The sequence below is a fragment of the Aethalodelphis obliquidens genome, unplaced genomic scaffold (genome assembly GCF_003676395.1).
Source record: "Aethalodelphis obliquidens isolate GAN/ISIS:26980383/991018 unplaced genomic scaffold, ASM367639v1 scaffold9, whole genome shotgun sequence".
NCBI classification, from domain to species: domain Eukaryota; kingdom Metazoa; phylum Chordata; class Mammalia; order Artiodactyla; family Delphinidae; genus Aethalodelphis; species Aethalodelphis obliquidens.
This window is the reverse complement of record NW_020837953.1, coordinates 207,709-224,012: the sequence shown is the minus strand read 5'-3', so window position 1 is coordinate 224,012 and position 16,304 is coordinate 207,709. Positions and strand designations below refer to the sequence as shown.

General features: G+C 35.5%; 1 protein-coding gene across 18 annotated transcripts in view; it reads left to right on the top strand.

The window, feature by feature from the left end:
• PATJ (PATJ crumbs cell polarity complex component) overlaps positions 1-16,304 on the top strand; it is a 358,987-nt gene that overhangs the window by 155,549 nt on the left and 187,134 nt on the right. For all 18 annotated transcript variants that reach the window (XM_027108328.1, XM_027108332.1, XM_027108333.1 and 15 more), the window contains one exon: positions 3,962-4,061. In XM_027108328.1, coding sequence (XP_026964129.1) covers positions 3,962-4,061 — 100 coding nt within the window. The remainder of the gene's footprint in view (positions 1-3,961; positions 4,062-16,304) is intronic.

Here is a 16,304-nt window from a genome sequence, read left to right as displayed (position 1 = left end):
CCTAACCTCACAAGCTTTTAAAAAATGTTTCTGGTTTCTTTTTGCATATCTGAGCTGCAATTAATAAGTGTTTTTTTGATGAGTATCAGGATAGAAGTACTGTAGTTATAATATTTCCCTTCTGTGAACATGACTGATTCTGGCCTGGATGAAGGCCTAGTGGAGTATAGGTGTAAAAATGTCATGACGCACCAATCAGCCATCATCATCTTTCTCTGTCTTTCCTGTTCAGCTGGGCTGGTTGTCTGTCTATTCCCAGAAAGTTTCTCAGACTTTGATCTTGCTGCTCCCTCAGCCTGGAAGTCCATTTTCCACATTGCTCTTCCTTTTCATTCTCGAAGGAGCAGGTCAAAGGTCATCTCTCCTGAGAAAACGTTTCTTAACTGTCAATCACAGTTAATCCTCCACTCCTGTTTCCCCACCTCTATTCTAGTAGAATTAGTTGATATAAAGTTTATCTTAGGGTATGGTGTCAGGTAGGATGGATTTTCATTTTTCCCCATAAAGATAAATAATTATCCCACTCTTTTAAATAGGCCCTCCTTTGCACCACAACCCCTATCATATCTCAGGTTATCAGGGGAAGATTGTTTCTGAGCTTTCTCTTTGTTCCACTTGTTTATCACAGCACAAATGCTGCCCTGCCTAAATTATTAAAGTCTAATAATAAATCTTGTTTTCTAGTAGAGCAATCTCCTTTACATATTTCTTTTTCTTTAGAAGTGTATTACCTATTTGTGTCCTTTTTCTTTTCCACTTAATTGTATAATTAGCTTGTCAAATTCTACCAAAAAATCTCTTTGACAATTTTGACTGGAGTTGTGTCAGATCTATAAATTGTAAAGAATTTACATCTTTATGATATTGAGCCTTCTTAACCATTAACCTGGTATGTCTTTCTATTTATTAACTTCCTCTTTTATTTCTTACAATTAATTGTTATCATTTTCTTCAGAAAGGCATTGTAAATCTTTGGTTTATTCCTAGAAATCCTTATATTTTGTGTTGCTTTTAAATATTTTTAAATTGCATTTTCTGTTGCTAGTATGTAGATATGAAATTGAATTTTATATATCTTTTGACATCTTGTAACATTATTCTCTTATTCTTTTACAAAATAATCTGGTTCAGGACACTGGGAAAACCAAAATGCTAAAATAAAAAAGTTAAAATCTCTCATAAACCCACCACCTAAAGATAAACTTATTAAATATTTTATGTAGAAGCTTTTAGTGTCTTGGTGTATGTACTTCACATATACATATATATATATATATAATTTTTAATAAGAATATGAATCCCAAACTGTAGTACTATGTAGATTTTCATTTCTGAATTTTCTATATGGATAATAATAACCACTTTGGATAAAGGCAGTTTTCTTCTTCCCTTTCCAGTATTTTATCCCTTGCTTTATTATATCTGCTAACACCTCTGTGGTGTTTAATGGAGGTAATAAGAGCTAACATTCTTATTGTTTTACCTCCTGGTAGTTAGGAAATTGCTTTCAATATTTAACCATTAAATATGATGTGTGCTGTAAGTTTTTATAGATTATCCTTTGGTTATGGAAGTATTCCCTTTCATTCTTATTTTGCTAAGAATTTTTATCACGAATGGGATTGACATTGAATTTTATCAAATGTATTATCTACATTCACTGAAATAATTTGTATGTGATTTTTTTTTCTCCTTGAATTCCTTAATGTGGTGAATTATATTAATAGATTCTGTAATGTTAAACCAATCTTAAATTAATTTGGTCATGATCTTTTTTGCCCGTTTGCTAGTATTATTCCTTTTAGAATTTTTACATCTGTGATTTTGAACAAGTTTGGCCTGGAATTTTCCGTTTATATACTATCCTGTCTGGTTTTGGTTATAGAAGACTACTAAAATGAATAGTAGGAGTACTTCTTTTCAGTTCTCTGAGAGTTTGTGTAAGATACTGATTATCCATGCCTTACATGTTTGGTCAGATTAGCTTATGAAGCCATCAAGGGCCTGTGTTACTGAGCTATTCAGATTTTCTGTTCCTTTTAGAGTCAGTTGTGATTACTGACTCTTTTCTAGGAATATTGATATCACCTAATTTTTGCATTTGTTGGTATAAAGTTGTTTATTCTCTTAATGTGTATTATCTGTGTTCTCTTCAAAGTAGTTCTTTTTCATTATGAATATAGTTTATTTTTTATTAATCTTGAAAGTAATTTTTCATTTAATTCCTCATTTTGAAGAATTAAGTTTTGAGCTGTTAGTCTTCTCTGTTATATCTTTATTCTGCTTAATTAATTATGTTCTCATTTTTATATTGTCTTATTTGGGTTTATTTCCTTCCCCCCACCTAATAATCTTTAGATAGTTGTAAAATTTATTAATTTTTAACCATTCTTTTTTTCTAAAATAGTCATTTCAGACCATAAATTTCCTTCTAAGGTCCTCTTTTTTTTTTTTGGCCATACGCGGGCCTCTCACTGTTGTGGCCTCTCCCGTTGCAGAGCACAGGCTCCGGACGTGCAGGCTCTGTGGCCATGGCTCACGGGCCCAGCCGCTCCGCGGCATGTGGGATCTTCCCGGACCGGGGCACGAACCCGTGTCCCCTGCAACGGCAGATGGACTCTCAACCACTGCACCACCAGGGAAGCCCTCTTAATACTATTTTAAAAGCTGGCTGTCCTTGTTCTGAGCATTGTCTTTCACTTAGAATGATCTGGTCTGAGGAAAAGGTTTGCTGAAAATTCATTTGCCTTTATTATTCTTCATTTAACTCACTTTTAAGTTTTTTCAAACAAGAATTAAAGAGACACCATGATCACATTTCTGAATTCTTTTGTTGCTTAACAAGTACTTTGTATTTGGCATCTTCTCTTCCTTCATCACTCTTGCATTTTATTGATTTTTGGATTTTCTATAAATGTACAAAGTACTGTTTTGGTTAGACATTATCTTAAATAAATTTCAGTGTGTGTTTTTCTTTATGGATCCCAAATATTGTTTTCTATTTTGGAGGAATTTATTACATGCCTGCTTTCTGTAATGGACCAGTCATTGTCCATTTACTGAAGTGTATCCTGCCATTAGTGGCTTTGTCCTATAAAGAATAATTGCTTTATTGAAATCCTGTAGCAAAACAAATCTTAATCTGGTTATTCTGGCTTTTGTGGAGTGCTTGTGTGTATCGGCTCCCATTCTTTCCAGCAGCTTGGATCTCTCCATAGTTGGGCATGTTTTATTTTTCCCAGCGTTCAAGAAAATGTCAACATTCTGTGAAGGTAATCTGATCATAAAGTCTACTTTAGTTAAGCCTATTTGAACCAAATATTGATGTGCTGTATCATTTGGTGTGTAAATTTAAAGAATACTTATACAGAAATACAAAAAATATTCATCATAAAGCCTTCTCTTTCTTTTTTAAAACATTAAAATGTGTGTTGACTCTTTATAAGTTGTAGATGAATACCTCTTTGGTTAGAAAATCTTGGTATTTCAAGTAGTTTTTAAAGAATGAAATCTGTACCTTCTACAGTTGAATAAAAAGTTTAAATAATTGTAGGATTAACACGTTAGGTAGTTTTTACATTTAGACTTAATTTTGAAATGTTTTTCATTTGAGTTATTTGGTCAGAAATAAAGAAAACTAAGCCTCAACAGTGTAAAGAAAGTACATATAATTGACTTTCTCACTGGAGAAAGGAACTCATTCTTCTGGGTAGGTTAACAGTCTTAAAAGCTGTGCCTTTGAATTCCTGTTTTCTGTATTGGTGTGTTTACATCACAGAGTCACTTTTACATAATAACATAAACATAAGAGAATGAATTGTATTTATTTTACAATCCTAGTGATGTGATGGAAGTTGGATAGAGTCAAAATATTTACAGATGATCTTTTTTATCCTGTTTGTCATTGAGGAGGAGGTTATACAAAGAAAATTAACGCTTCTCTCAAATTTTGCATCTTCAGAGGCGAGGAACTGCTCCACCTCCAATGAAACTGCCGCCTCCTTATAAAGCTCCATCTGATGACAGTGATGAAACTGAAGAAGAATATGCATTTACCAACAGTGAGTTCCTTTTCATTATTTGGGGTGGATGCAGAATTTATTATATTATGCTTTAATGATTGTTGTAAATTGTCAAATACAGTGGTATAGCTTCTTAGAAAATGTGCATGAACATATCTTGCTGAAAAAGAAAGTTTACGTCTCCAAAACTTCTGTGACTTTATTTTCCTAAGTTTTTGTCTTTGACACTAATATAACAGAGTGAGTATCAAAGGCAGCTGGGTGGTAAACTTTTATGTACATTCCCTCCTAGTCTTCTATTTGGTTATGATTACACAAATGCTAAGAAGTCCTTGAAACTGGAGTTTGACCCATAATAATAAGAGTTGAATGTAGATTTTAGCCCTTGATTACGTGCCCTACTCAAGTGGATGGTGATATTGCCAATGCAAAATTACAGAGGGCCAACGAAGTCATAATTTTTCCTTTAGATGTCATTTCATGACGTCCTTTTACATTAGTTGTATCAAATATACATTCACACATATATTTAATGGAGGCTTTATTTAAAATAATTTATATATCTTTTATGTATGTAAAGTATATGTAGTTTAGATCTGATTGCTGTTGTGTATGGAATTTATTTTGGGGGTGATGAAAATGTTCTAAAATTAGATTGTGATGATGGTTGCACAATTTGTGGCTATACTGAAACCTACAGGATTATACATTTGAATGGGTGAATTTCATGGTTTTTGAAATTTACATATTTTAAAATAATATTTTTCTTTCTATAATATAGAAAAGGAGTCTGATACAGAAATTGAAAGAGTTAAAATTCTGGCTCCACTACTTCCTAATGTGTGACCTTAAGCATGCCCTCTTCTATGAAAATAATGGTACCTACTTCAAGGGGGTTGTGATGAAGATTAAAATAAGGCAATAAGGACTTTAGCCTGGCGTATTGTGAATCTTCAACAAGTATTATAAAGTTGACTATAACTTTATATTTTTCTAAATATAGTAATAGATAAATGAAATATAAAAATAAATATAACTATATAACAATTAAGTTGACTTTATAAAAACTTGGTTTGTACTTTGTGATTTTACAGAATGCTTTCTCATGCATTTTTATTTGTTCAACAATCTCTGTTGAAAACCAACTGCTTTTCACTAACAGTGCCAAGTGAGTCTTTTGTGAGATAAATGAAACATAGCTCCTTGTTTTCTCTGTGGGGTCACCAGCCTGGAAGGGAGGATACAAAGGCATGGAAACAAAATTTCATAAAGGTACTTGCAGTGCCTTGGTTCTCAACCTCTTTGGAAGAGCAACACGTGATGGATACGATTGATACATGTGTGTGTTTGTGTAATGTAATCCCTTGTTTTGATATAGTTATTAGGGCAGCTGCAGCAGAGTGGAAATAGCTTGTTGATTATTCATAATTTCTGGGATACTAGAATGCCTATATTTGCATGGTTGTTAGGAAACCTGGTTTAAGCATGTGACTAAGATTACATTCTAATCCTAGCTCTACCACTTAGTTGTGAATACATGGATAAGTTTCTTAACCTCTTCATGGCTCACACTTTCCTATCAATATGGAGGAGAGGGGATGTCTTATAATAATCTGCCTCACAGGATCGCTATGAGCATTAGAGGAGAAAGCATTTAAAGAACTTAGTATAAGGATTGTGATACCTAGTAAACACTCTGGTTTACCATGTGCCAGGTCTTCATATGTGTTAATAACTCTATCAACGTAATAACTTTGTGAGGTCTCTAAATGTACAAATAAAGAAACAGGCTCAGAGAAATTAAGGAATATGTCAAAAATTACACAGCTAATAAATAGTGGACATGGAGCTTAAATCCAGGCACTCTGACTCCAGAGTTGGTACTGTCTGTCATCTACTCTTCCCATTACTTAAAACATTACTATCCCAGAAATAGGAACAAAGTGACTTGGGGTTATCTAGTGAATATCACTTTGATACCATTAGATAAGCAGAGCAGTTCCCCGGAGTTCCAAGACCATGTGTACATGTGTGTTCACAGCACACATTCACAGCGTTAGAGGGGTTCAGGAAGGGCATTGATTTACACTGAAAGCTGATACAGTAAGTCCCCTACATACAAATGAGTTCCATTCTCAGAGCACATTCGTTAAGTCCAATTTGTTCGTTAAGTACAGCAAAGTTAGCCTAGGTACCCAACTAAAACAATCAGCTTATAAAGTACTGTACTGTAATAGGTTTATAATACTTTTCACACAAATAATACATAAAAAACAAACACAAAAAATAAACATTTTTAATCTTACAGTACAGTACCTTGAAAAGTACAGTAGTACAGTACAACAGCCGGCATACAGGGGCTGGCATCGAGTGAACAGGCAAGAAGAGTTACTGACTGGAGGAGGGAGAAGAGGTGGGAGATGGTAGAGCTGAAGGATCGTCAGCGATAGGAGACAGAGGGCAAGCTGCAATTTCACTCAGCCCTTACGTTGACGGCACAGGTTCTGGTTCCTTGCTGGATTCAATTCTATCTAGCCTCTTGAAAAAAGATCCAGCCTTGCTGGATTCAATTCTATCTAACCTCTTGAAAAAAGATCCAGTGATGTCTGGGTAGTAGCTCTTTTTTCCTCGTCATAGATGACACAGTAGCACTGGATTGCATTCTGAACGACTGTTGCAACCTTCGTGTACCATTCTACGTTCGGGTCCTGTGCCTCAAAACTAACAGTGCCTCCTCAAATAAAGAAAATCCCCTTGCCATTTCCTGCATCGTGAATCTCTTCGGTTCTTCAGTTACTTCTTCCTCTTGTCTCTCTTCATCCTTTCTCTGGGCCTCCAATTCCATCAGGTCTTCATTAGTAAACTCCTTGTGTTTCACAGCAAGGAATTCAAAGAAGTCGTCCTCTTACAGATCTAGTTTAAAATACAGATACTGTACTACTGTAGTCTGTACAGTACCTTTCAGTAAAGTACACAAAAGCACAACCACTTGTGGAGGATGCACACACGTGACAGTGTACACAACACACGTGAACTAACTTACATGATTGGACATGCAAATGCACGTTCACATCTTTGAAAGCTGGCAGCTTGAAGGTTCATATGTAGGGGACTTACTGTATAGACTTCTAGTATAAAATTCATCTCCTAACTATGACATTTCACAAATTCTCCAGCAAATCTGGGCTGTGAATATGACTTTCCATTCATTTTGCTCCCTATTTTTTCCCTTCCCATTGAATTTTCTGTTAACCTTCTCCGGAAGGGTTTGAACCGTATGGAGCTATGAGATGGTTCACATTTAAAATGTAGGTGAACCTAAAGCCTCTAGCTTTCCTGTATTTCTCCTGATATGGATCTGGTGAATTTTTCTTTGCTCCTAAACTCTTATTAAATGAATACTCCGCTCATCTTTCCAAAACTAAAAGCAAATTGGTTCACTGTTTTATCAGATTCTTATTGTCCCAAAACTAAGCATTTCTTTTTACAGTGGTGAAAGTATGATTACGTAACTTTCCCATGGTCCAGGACTAGGAAGTGGAAGGCTGGAATCCAAGCTGTAGGCCTACCGGGAAGTGATGATTATGTTAGAGAGATCACCGGCATGAGATACTCATGATTCTAAAGTGTAGTTTAATCTAACTTAGGTGAGCTTTGGCAAGTTACTCATTTACAAAGTTCATCTGGTCAAGAAATATTTATTGAGTGGGTATTTTAGGTGGGCAGACACTGTTTTAGGTGTCGGGAACAAGATCTCTCATTAACTTATATTCTAGAGGGGGAGAAAGCTTATAAACAATACGATAGTTTAAATATTGATAAGTACTGTAAATAACTAAATAAAGCAAGGTAGTGTGAGAATAAATCCCTTGGAGGAGGCAACATTAAGTGGAATGGGTAAGGAAGGCCAAGCAAGGTAGGACCCAAATGACGAGAAGGAACCACAGAGCTGACTTTTTAGTCATCATATCGATCAGATTTTTTTTCAGACTGTGATCCACAGTAACATATATTTTATTTAACAACCGAATATAGATGTGCACGTACACACGGACACACACACTAACATGTATATATAACTGAAACAAAAGTTTCATGAAATATAACTTACCTTTATAACATATGAAGAAATTATTCTTTTTCTATACTATTTTTTTTTTTGGCCGCACCACGTGGCTTGTCGGATCTTAGTTCCCTGACCAGGGATTAGAACCTGGGCCCACGGCATTGAAAGCGCTGAGTCCTAACCACTGGACCACCAGGGAATTCCCTCTGTACTATTTTATTTCACTTTTTAAAATGCTGTTTGCAACTCGTTTTTTTCTTGATCGACTAATGAGTCACAACCTGCTGTATGAAAACCACAAATCTGTGGTTTTCAAACTTCAGTGTACCTCAGAAGCACCTGTTGAGCTTGTTCAAACACTAATTGCTGACCCCTACCCCCAGTTTCTAAGTTCTTACATCTGGGAGCACCCAGTAATTTGCATTTCTAGGTGACGCTGATACTTCTGATTCAGGGCCGGCCTTCTGAAAACTGCTGATCTGGATGATATTAAACTCATGGGAGCAGGTGAAGTAGAGAAGTGTGTGTAGACAGCAGCAAGAAGGGAACCCAGCACATGCCTAGCATAAGAGCATCCTAGCATCAGAACACTCTGAGGAGATTGTACAATTAAGTAGTTTAAGAGAATGTGTTTCAAGAAAGGTTCTGTCACTGAACCTCAGTGGTCAACTGTGGAATGATTCCGAGAGGTTGGAGACAAAATAGTAACCGCTGAACTTAGCAACATGGGGTTGCTGAGAAAGAACAGAAAGAGGATACTTGGTAAAATAACCAAGGGAGTTATTGTTCAGGTTGTGAGAATTCAGTGTTACAGCCAATGCAGACATGCTTCCTTTTATTGTGATTCGCTTGACTGCCCTTCACAAATGATCGTGTCTCTTACTAATTGGTTTGTGGCAGCCCTGCATTGTCAGATGATAGTTAGCATTTTTTAGCAATAAAGTGTTTTTTAATTAAAGTATGTACATTGCTTTTTAGACATAATGCTATTGCTTACTTCGTAGATTGCGGTGTAGTATAAACATAACTTTTATATGCATTGGAAAACCAAAAGATTGGTGTGACTCACTTTATTGCGGTGATCTGGAACTGAACACGCGACGTCTCCCACATATACCCGTATAGACAGGGTGTTACATAACAGGCATTTATATTATAGATCACTCATCTTGCATAGTTGGACATATGACATTCTAGTGTCTAATTTCCATGAGAAGTCTTACAACCATCTTAATAATGAAAATTTCTTGAACTTTAATTAAGAATTATGAAACAGTTAAAAATTAAGAAACAATATCCACATAAATGCTTAGCTGTTGACCAAACTACTATTGTCAGACCTGCAGGATTTGTCAAAGGGAGGTATCAGTGGTGCAGAACTTTTTACTTTATGGTATAGTCTTTAATACCTAAATTTAAAGCTTGATTGCCCTGTCAGAGGTTTAAGATCATTGAGTGCATGAAATGATCACTCAGTTCACTATCACATGGTGACTTTCTAATCTTTGTTTCTGGCCTTAAACTCACTCTGATATCCTGACCCAAATTTTCAGTTGGCTGTTGGAAAGATGCCATATCTTTATTATCGTTCTTTCTACAATGGATCAACAAATGTAGATGAATCTTCTTTCCCAATCTCTTCTCACATTCGTAGTTTCCTTTGTATTTTTATTACCACAATTTTAGTAACTATATGGTAGTAGTTACTAAATTCTCCATAAGTTCTCCCCAGATCTTTAAGTGCATTCTCAGAAGAGCCTTTGAAAGGAAATATCTCTTCTGCTGATTTCAGCTTCATGTCGCATTATTTGGAAAACCTTGCCCGACTCCTTCTACTAATACTTATTCCTGTATTTTTCTTTCATCGTATTAACAAAATGTAATTATTTATATATTTATTAGATTAATCCGTCTCCCCCACCAAATCTCTAAGTTCCATGAGGCTAGTTACCCTCTGTTTTGGCCTGGCACATTATAGCAATTCAGTATTTGGGGCAAGTTAATGAAAGAAGGTAGGTGACTCACATAGTTACATGGGGGTGCACTGAAAACCCGGGTGTGCTCCTGGTGCCTCGGAGGTACCCTTTCTCCTGAACTGTACCATCACAGTTTCAGAGCATTCTGTCCGGAGCAGCTTGACATCTCTTTCTCAATATGCCACCCATTACTTTATCAAAAAGTTTCGATCCCCAGGGGGATTTGCCACAGTCTCCAGAAAGTCTTGCTTTGTTCACCTTCGATCCCAGAAGTTAAATGCTTTTATGTCACTTGGGTGATTCTAACCTGTTGGCGTTCACTCTTTCAATTATGGTTTTAAACTGCAGGGAGCAGAAGGTTTGGAATGACTTTCTGTAACGTAAGAGAGTGAAGCAATGAGAATCATACAATAGATATGTCTCTTTTTTTTTTTGCGGTATGCGGGCCTCTCACTGTTGTGCCCTCTCCCGCTGCGGAGCACAGGCTCCGGATGCGCAGGCTCAGCGGCCATGGCTCGCGGGCCCAGCCGCTCCGCGGCATGTGGGATCTTCCTGGACCGGGGCACGAACCCGTGTCCCCTGCATCGGCAGGCAGACTCTCAACCACTGCGCCACCAGGGAAGCCCAGACATGTCTCTTAATGTCTATTAAATCCTCGGAATTCAGAATATAATTGACTTATTTGACACCTGGCTTTTTAGTGCTGTAACAGAGATGTGAATGGAACCTCATGCAGACGGTCTCTTAAAGCCCTTTTTTTATCCTTTAATTCCAGAATAGCATACTCTCCTGAGGTATTTTGTTTTTCCACCTTTTTTTTTTCCTCAATAAGGATCTGGTTTAATTATGACAGTGATACATCTTTATGGCATTTTGCTCAGATTCCTCCCTCCCCCCAATTATATGTCATAATATAATATTTGGTATAAGAAATATATTTGGGTTATGAAGCATAATAAAATTAGCCCATGAACCACACCATGCAGATAAAAATTAGATTACAGATACCTTGCATCTTTGTGTTTTACTTTAATTCTTTTTGTTTTTATTTCAGTTGTTTTTAAGGATAGGATACTAGCTAAGACCTTCTGAAATGTGATTTATTAGCAAATCGCTCAGAGTCACACTATGTGTAAGTTTAGAGCTTTTTAAAAAACAGCAACTTTATTGAGATATGATCCACATTACCATACATCTACTTAAAGTGTCCAATTCAGTAGCTTGTCGTATATTTAGAGTTGTTGAACCATCACCACTATCAGCCACCCCCCAAACCCTGCTCATTGGACGTCACTCTTCTTTACCATATTTATTCAAAAATTCCTTACATTCATGTATAAAATACACAAACTCATATTTTAATTTTTTAAAAAGACTTCATAAATAATCTTCCTGTGTTCCCATGGAGTGGTCTGGGGAACCTGTCCCAAACCTCTCTTCCTCTTACAAAAAATGCCCCCAAAACTGCATTTAAATTTGGAAGAAGACAAAGCTGCCTGCTAGTCCCACTGTCCTCAAGAATCTAGCAGTGCAGTAAGATCACCTCTTCTTCCCAGCTCAAAAAACAAACAAAAAAACAAAACCAGAAAGAGAAAAACAATATTATTCACAGATAATACAGTTGTCAATCTCAAAAATTCAAAACCTAAAATAATCTTTTAGCAAGAGTAAGTCAGGCTATATATTAATTGTGCATATGAAAAAAATCTTCTAATCAGTATTATCTACTTAGGAAATGTGATAGAAATTTCCTAATAGAAATAACAGAGAAACTTTTTAAAAACCCAGTAATAATACAATTAGAAATGCAAATCATGGCAATGACCCATAACTTTTGAGTCATTTACTGTTTGGCAATGTGATAAAAGCTATAAACCTACCCTCAAGAAATATGTATGCAGATACACAGAAACATTGTCACCCACAACCCCTCCCCCCCCCCCCCCCCCGCCCCGCACACACAATTTTAAATAGGCATCATTTTGCCTATTTAGTGCAAGTCCTGAAGCCCATTTAAGGTAATTCGAATCTAAATCCTAAGAGTGTATAGGCATTTTTTTTAAATATGAGAATTTCATTGAACACTGATTTGGAAATGAAATGCTAGTCAATTTTGGAAAAGAAAAATATTGAGAGGAGGGGGACACATACTTCCCTAGTATCTGAATATATTCTAAACTGGTGTTTTTCAAACTCAATCTGGAGCTTTTAGAAATGAGTGGGAGAGTTTTGACCTGTCTGAAACAGTTTTTCTCAACCTTGATTACTGACATTTTAACCTTTAATTCTTTGCTGTGGGGGACTGACCCTTGCCTTGCAGGATGTTTAACAGCATCCTTGATCTCTACTCACTAGACGCTAGTAGCCTCTTCCTCCCACCCCAGTTGTGACAACCAAAAATGCCTTCACACATTGCCAAGTGTCCCCTGGTCTAAATGGATGGGATATTCTACTGTTATTTATTAGTTGAGGTGCCAAGGGCACTGCATTGTATGGGATAATCTTATACAGTAAAGTATTCTCCTGCTCAGAGTACCAGTAGCACTTCAGATTAGAAATATTCTTTAAAACTACAGTAATTAAATCAGTTTAGTATTTGCATTTGAAATAATCCTGAAATAGACCCAGGTGTCTTATAGAAAGTCTAAGATTTTAAAAAATATACTCTTGGTACAGGGAAAGGGTTTCCATATTATTATAATAACACTGTAAAAGAAAATAGTAAGCTGGCTTATATAAAAATTAAAATATATACACCCATATTTTTGTATACATATATATTCAGAGGACAATAGAACAACAATAGAAATAGAAAATAATAGAAACAATAGAACAACAATAGAAAAACAACAGAAAAACAAGCAAATATCAACCATTGTGTAATAGATTTGAGCAACAAGTACAAAAAGTGTTCAGCCTCACTAACAATGAGGGATATGAAAATTAATAAAAAATCAGATTTTTTATCCCATCAAATTACTTAAGATTTTAAAAATTACTGTTGCTCATTGTTGGAGAGGTTGTAGAAAAAAGGAGTTCTTTTATACTGTTGATAGGAATTTGAATTCATGTTAATCTCTTTCTAGAGACTCATTTGGCGGCACATATAAAAAATTTAAATGTGCATATTCTTTGAATAATCTAACTTCCAGTGATATATCTTAAGGAATTTGTTGCCCATGTGAATGTGTGTCTGTGTGTACATATACCTACAAAGAAGTTTGCTGCTGCAATTTTCACTAGTAGCAATTAGATCAGTACATGTTATATGAAATTAATACATACTATAAAATCTCTAAGCATTTCTAGCCATTTGACCTGGAACAAGTTGCATATCTTTCCCTTAGTTTCCTCATTCGTAAGATGGGGATGATAATAGTACTCCTTTCACTGGGTGCTTGTGAGAGACTGGAAGAAATGATGTATATAACATGCTTATATGGGAAGTGACACATACATAGGAGATACTCCAGAATGTTAGCTGCTACCTTTTATTATTATCAATACAACATTCTTCAGTGTTTGCCAAATATTGCCATTACAGAATGAAATTCTGACATAAGTATATATTAAAAATTTTATCCAGAAGTTTTTATAATTTTTTTTAATTTTAGAAATCAGTCTTTTGAAGTTTAACATTATTATGTCTGAACATTACTTTATTAACACTGTCTACTACTGACGGTTCCTTGATCATTGTTGACCATTGTGACATGTTATACTTTCACTTTCAATGGAGGTCATTAGAAGAGAAAGATATTTTGGAGTACTTCATTTTTCTTTGATACTTTTTGTCATCTTATTCTTTATTTTCCCTGGACCAAAGGTGGAATTATCATAGAAGGATTTATTTCTGATGTTGTAATTTTTCCTTCCCATGGAATTTCAGTGTGGTGAGGTTGGCATTTTACTTTCATTTCATTCCTCACAGTGTGGGAAGAATACACAGGAGAAATTTTTGAGAAAAATTCATGGTCCAAAATGAATGAATATAACAAAACAGAAACAGACTCACAGATATAGAGAACAAACTAGTGGTTCCCAGTGGGGAGAGGAAAGATAAGGGTAGGGTATTAAGAGGTACAAACTAATAGATATAAAATAAATAAGCTGTTACAAGGATATACTGTACAGCACAGGAAATATAGCCAGTATTTTTATTAACTTTAAGTAGAGTATAATCTATAAGAATATTGAATCACTATGTTGTACACCTGAAACTAATAGAATATTGTAAATCAACTATACTTCAATAAATTTTTTTTAAAATTCATGGTCAAATAAAATTTAAAAACTAAAAATACAACTTTTATTTATTTATTTTTAAAATAAATTTATTTATTTATTTTTGGCTGCATTGGGTCTTTCGTTGCTGCGTGCGGACTTTCTCTAGTTGCGGCGATCAGGGGCTACTCTTCCTTGAGGTGCGCGAGCTTCTCATTGCGGAGGCTTTTCTTGTTGCGGAGCATGGGCTCTAGGCACGCGGGCTTCAGTAGTTGTCACACATGGGCTCAGTAGTTGTGGCTCTCAAGCTCTAGAGTGCAGGCTCAGTAGTTGTGGTGCACGGGCTTAGTTGCTCCGCGGCATGTGGGATCTTCCTGGACCAGGGATCGAATCCGTGTCCTCTGCATTGGCAGGCAGATTCTTAACCAGTGCGCCACCAGGGAAGTCCCTAAAAATACAGTTTTAAAGGTTACTTTGTTTAATATGAGTGCTAGTTTGCTGAACAATCCTACAAAGTTTATGACATAATTTAATCTCATGCTTTGTAGTATTTAAATATTTTAAAAATCAACAATATCAACATTTGTTGATTCACAAAGGTTATAATCTTTGTAGAGGTAATGCTCAATATTCATATAACTGTCAATATATTTTTCTACTTAACCTTTTAAAAAATTCAATAATTTTAATACAAAAATCAGCTTTTATCCTTATCTTTATTTGTGGTATTTTACTCTTGTAATAGTAAACAAACATTTATACTTTGGTAAGCTGATAAAATTTCAACATGTCAAGCATATAAAGAAATTTTTCATTCCAACTTACATCAAGAATGCGAACCTAGCATTTCTATTCTAGTGAATAGCCTTGTTTGAATCACTGCCATTAATACATAGTTTTTTATTGTTAATCCATGTTGCCCCAGGATTATTGATCTATCACTGGTTCAGAGGTGCCTGAATGATACCCAAGTGTCTCTCAGATCTTTGGCCTTCTGGAAGCAAAGCCAAATCGCAGATTTCAGTCAAATTCTAAGGCCAAAGCTGAACTTCATAGAATCCCTAGTATTTTTTCATCGAAAAAAGTCCAGAAGCATGCAGGCCAAACTGCTTCGAGAGGGGAGTTTTGAGAAGAAGCTTCTACTATTTATTTGATCCACTTGAATTTTGTATAACAAAATATGTTTATTTGGAAGAAAAAAAGCATTTTGTCTTACAGCTCAGTAATAAGAAAACAAGCAACCCAATTTTTAAAAATGGGCAAAACTTGAAATGACATTTCACCAAAGAAGATATATAAATGGCTAATAAGCACTCGAAAAGGTGCTCAGCATCATTAATTTATTAGGGAAATGCAAGTTAAGCCACTACACATCCACCAGAAGGATTTTAGTTAAAAAAAACAGACATACAGCTAGAACCCTCATACACTGCTGGTGGAAATGTAAATTGATACAGCCACTTTGGAAAATGGTTTGACACTTTCTTAAAAAGTTGAACATAAGTTTACCATAGAACCCAGCAATTCTACTTCCAGGTATACACCTAAGAGAAATGAAAACCTATGTCCACGCAAAGACTCCTACATGAATGTTCACAGCAACATCATTCATAGAAGCCAAGAACTGCAAATCGCCAAATGTCCGTCAACTGGTGAATGGAGAAACAAAATGTTGTATATCCATACCGTGGAATATACTCTTCAGTAATAAAAAGGAGCAAAATACTGATACATGCTCATTATCCTAAGTAAAGGAAGCCTGATGCAGAAGACTACATACTATATGATTACATTTCTATAAAATAAACAAATTTTTAGGACAGAAAGCAGGCCAGTGGTTGCCTAGAGTTTGAGTTGTGTTTGGGCTTGAAGGAATTTTTTAGTAGAATGTTCTGAAACTGGATTGTGGTGATGGTTGCACAGCTCTATAAGTTTACTAAAAACATTGAATTGTGTGCTTGAGTGAATTTTATGTTGTGTAAATTATACTAAATAAAGCCGTTAAAATTATTTCAA